The sequence below is a fragment of the Hydra vulgaris genome, chromosome 09 (genome assembly GCF_038396675.1).
Source record: "Hydra vulgaris chromosome 09, alternate assembly HydraT2T_AEP".
Taxonomy (NCBI): domain Eukaryota; kingdom Metazoa; phylum Cnidaria; class Hydrozoa; order Anthoathecata; family Hydridae; genus Hydra; species Hydra vulgaris.
In genome coordinates, this window is record NC_088928.1 from 53223659 (window position 1) to 53228462 (window position 4804).

Sequence of the window (4804 nt, forward strand, 5' to 3'; positions counted from 1 at the left end):
AAATCTACGTAATTTTTTAATAGAACTGATAAATCACATGATTGTAATTTGCAATATTGCAATCGAAGAAGATGAGTTTTTAGTAACAAAAGAAAAATAGGAATTTTCGAGAAGAGATGAAGCCATGTTTTCAAATATAAAAGCAAATGTAGACATGAAAGATTTTAATTATATTTTAAACCATGAAGAAAGATTATTGTTAAAAAAAACAATTAAAAGTTATTTTATTACTACTTTTATAAATATTCTTAATGAGTAATGTTTTTGTACCCTATTTGTATTTTTTTAACTTTGTATTTTTTAAACTTTGCACTTTAAACTTTATATTTTTTAGGTTGACTAATAAAAAAATGGATTTCCTTCAAAAATTTCATTGTGGAAAATACATCTCTCATAAACACAAAAAGTTGGTTAAACTGAATCCAGATATCGCTTATGAATATCAAAAAGTAAAATATTTCGTTAAATATGGTGAAGTTGTTAAACATCTTGTTAAAAATTTTAACGCTGACAGATTAAAAGAAGCTATGGATGAAATGAATAAAATAATACGATAAGATGCTTAGAAAGATTGTTTTAAAGACAGATTAAAACTTTACAACTGTATATGCAAGCCATGTACAAATTATTTACTACAAATAAAGAAAATAATTGGATGGTTTAATCAAGAAATAGTAGCAGAGAAAGAAAAACAAAAAGAAAGAGATGTGACTATGTTTGAGTATATTGAAAAAAATGTTCCTGAATTTCACAAAGAAATAATGAATTATTTTTATTTTGAAAATAAGATTAAAAAAACAATACGTTTTCGTGAAGAATTGCAATGTTCGTTTATAAAGACAATGGAATATTTGAGCACTTTTTGTTTAGATTAAATAAAAGTTTTATTATTTTTAGATAATAAAAAATGGAAAATGAAACAGGTACAAAAGAAAAACTTTCAGCTGGTGATTATTTAGAACTTTGTGAATGTGAAACTCTTTGTTCGGCATGTCAAAAACGTATTAAAGAAATAACTGACGTGTTATCTGAACTTAAAACATTATTAAATAATGTAAACAAATTTCTTGATGACACCGACTCTTCTTCTTAAAATTTATTTTCTTGTAATGGTGATAAATTGTATTTTTATTTTTTTTTAGATTACATAATAAAAAAATGGTAAAAATAATAGTACGAGCATCAAATAGTTTTATGACACCTGCAGTAACCACATCTCGATATATAGAACTATGTCCCAATTGTCAAAAGGCTAAAATTGTTTATGCGATGAATGACCATTCAAAGAAATATTTTTATAAATAATATAATTTTGAGTTTTTATTGTTATTTTTTTATTGTATTTTTTTTAGATTACATGATAAAATGTAAGATTTTGCATTTCATGTTTAAAATCTAATCAGTTTATTATTATTAAAAACAGCTGCTATTCACGGTAAAAGTCAAACAATACGAAGGTTAATGGTAGAAGCAGAATCTTGTCCAATAGAAAACTGTACTGGTTTTAATGTTTGTGAAAGTTGTAAAAAAACTTATGATTTCATTCATCGATATATTCACGAAGAAAATATTAAAAAAACAGTACTTGAAATATTTGAAAATTATACTGTATTATAAATAAATTTTTTGTAACTATTTTTTAGGTAACATAATAAAAAAAAATGGATGTGTTTTATGAAGCTGAAATTATTCCAAATGAAGATGGAAGTTTTGGTATCGTTAATGATAAAATTGTAAACATAGATCTAGTACCTCGATTCTTTGAACTCATAGGAGTAGATATTTACAATAATGTTCGTAAAGATTTTGAAAAATGGAGGTGTATGGAAGATTTTCATCGTAAAGAAATGTCTCAAGAATAATTTGATGATTTTGTAAAAGAAGTTCGCCAAATCAAACCAGAAGAATTAAGAGTTATCAGTTATTCAGTAGAAAAAACCTTAGCAATTGAAAAAGAAATTTTATTACAATGTTTATCAGCAATAGCGTTTTCAGAATATGGTTTAACTCAACATGATTCAGAAATATGTGAGAAAGTTGCGAAAAAAATAGACTGTATGAAAACATTACTCCATGTTATTTGTAAAAAACGTGAAATGTGTGTATAACCCTATCCATAACCCTAACCCTAACCTTAACCCCTAACCCTAACCCAGCAAAAAAAATTGGCTTGACAGCAGTTTTGCTAAAAAAGGCTAGGAAATATTATGAAAGCGAAATTCTTTGTTTGGGATTATGTCCATGTCAAAATAACAATTTGTGTTTTAAATTATGTTAATAAAATAAAAAAACATAATAAAATTAAAAAAAAAATAATAAAATAATAAAATAAAATAAAAAAACATAATAAAAAAAAAAAATAAATAAATAAAATAAAAAAACAAATTGTGTTTTAAATTAAATGTCAAATAAACAAAAAAGCAATTATACATTTAGAATTTAGTGAATATGAAAGGAAATATAAACATTTTTTATATATGGACATGTAAAAATTGTTTTGTATAATAAAAGCAAATTTATTTTTTACTTTATCTATTTCAGTCAGAGTGATAAATGTTTTTTGAATTAAAAAATGTCAATTTTTTTTAGATGAATAAAATAAAGATACTGAGATAATGATAACAGATAATGAATTACCTATTGTCTTTGTGTCAGTATTTTATTTTTCTTAAAGCAGCAACAAAGTTAGATTTTACGTTCAAAAAAAAAATTTTTTTTATATATTGTGAAAAATGTTTTAATCAAGTGTATTATATGTAATTTTTTTTTTAGATAAATAAAATAAGAAAAATTGATAATAAAAAAATGCTCAAGTTATTAAGTGAACAAACAAACCTATTAACAGAAGATGAAATGATGGCTATAAAGTTTTTGTCGACTGTTAATGAACAAAACGATTTATCATCTATAGTGGAAAAAATTGTTGACCAGAACATTATTTTTATGATGTTTTTTATAAAATATGCTATTATATATTTATATTCAAAATAAATTTTTTTTTTCAGTAAATAAAAAATGTTATCTTTACAACAACAAAAAGCGCTTCAATGGCTTGATAAAGGAAAGAATTTTTTTATTACTGGAGGTGCTGGATGTGGAAAAAGTTATATTGTCAAAGAAATTGCTCAAAGTATACAAATTTATAAAACAATACATATTACTGCAAGTACAGGAAAAGCAGCTCATTTATTAAATGGTGTCACTATACATGCTTTTGCTGGTATAGAAACTGGTGTTAAAAGTTTAGATTATTCTAAACGTCATTTGCATCCTGACATTAAAAAAACGTGGTTGGAAACTGATGTTTTAATTATTGATGAAATTTCAATGATTAACGCTCAAACATTTAATTTATTACATTTAATAGCTTGTGAAATTAAACAATGTTATGATGAATTATTTGGTGGTATACAAGTTATTGCTTGTGGTGATTTTTTCGAATTACCACCTGTCAAAGGAGAATTTGTTTTTAATTCAAAAATATGGCAACAATACATGACGGAAGTTTTGGTTTTAACTGAATGCTTTAGACAAAAAGAAGATGCGCAATTTTTTGGAGCTTTAAATGAAATACGTTTTGGACAAGTTTCAGACCAAACTATCGATTATTTTATGACGCGTTGTTTTGAAACAGATGAAAATTTGAACACTAAATATACGAGATTATTTTTTAGAAATATGGAAGTCGATGTTTATAATAATAAAAAAATGGAGAGTATAAAATACGAAGGCTATTGGTTTTATGCTAAAGATGTTATTAAAAATCCAAACATACAATGTTCGTTTCAGATTCCAGCAGCTGTTTATCTTCAAATAGGTGCTATTGTTATGCTTGTGAGAAATATCAATATGGAGGAAGGTTTGTGCAATGTTGCTATTGGTACAGTCATTTTAATAGAAAATAATGTTGTTTGGGTAAATATGAATAAAAAAGAAGTCAAAATTGAATGTGTCAAAGAAGAAATTTTTGATTGCTCTCGTGCTGTTGTAGGCTCAAGATTCGGTTTACCTTTAAAATTAGCTTTTTCTTTTACTCTTCATAAAACTCAAGGAAGTACAATGAATAAAGCAGTTGTTCAATTTATTTCAAAGGCTTTTAATAATAGTCTTTATTATGCTTCTTTATCACGAGTTTGTAATATTAATGATATTTTTATAATTAATAATAATAAAATAGAATTACAAAAAATATTTAAAAGTATCACTGTCGATTCTGATGTTTTGGAATTTTATAAAAAATACATGTAATTTTCTTTTTTAGATATAAATAAAAATGAAATTTGAATATCAAACTGAGGAAACTAAATTTAGTAACAACAGTATATACACTGAACATTTTTTTTATATCTAAGATGATTATAAAGATGAAGATATGGTGGAAGAATCACAACTTTATTCAGAATTTCAATATTGTTACTTTATGTTGCAAATCTATTAAAGATCGTTATTGTAAAATAATGAAACGTTGTTACAATTCACCTGTTTATTTTATAAAACCTTTAGAAGGACCGACCAATTTACGTTTTATTCAAGATGCCAATGAACGAGCTGTTTTTAATATTTTAGAAAACGATAGCGGATGGAGTTTGATACGATTATGTAATATTAAAATTAAAACTCTATCCAATTTAACAGAAAGATCAATGATAAAATTACGAGATTTTGAATTGTCAGGTTATAAAAGAAAATGCTCATGACAGATGAACAAAATCAAAAAAAGAAAAAACACAACAAATCATATTACGAAATAAATAAACAAATACTTTTGTTAAAACAACAAAAGAGGAGTAAAGAAAACAAAACA

The 4804-nt window shown here is 24.5% G+C and overlaps 1 protein-coding gene across 1 annotated transcript; it reads left to right on the forward strand.

The window, feature by feature from the left end:
* Nucleotides 1–3015: 3015 nt before the first annotated feature.
* LOC136085575 (ATP-dependent DNA helicase PIF1-like) lies at nt 3016–4248 on the forward strand. Its single transcript, XM_065806896.1, has one exon. The coding sequence runs from the start codon at nt 3016–3018 to the stop codon at nt 4246–4248; it is 1233 nt and encodes a 410-aa protein (XP_065662968.1).
* The last annotated feature ends 556 nt before the right edge of the window (nt 4249–4804 follow it).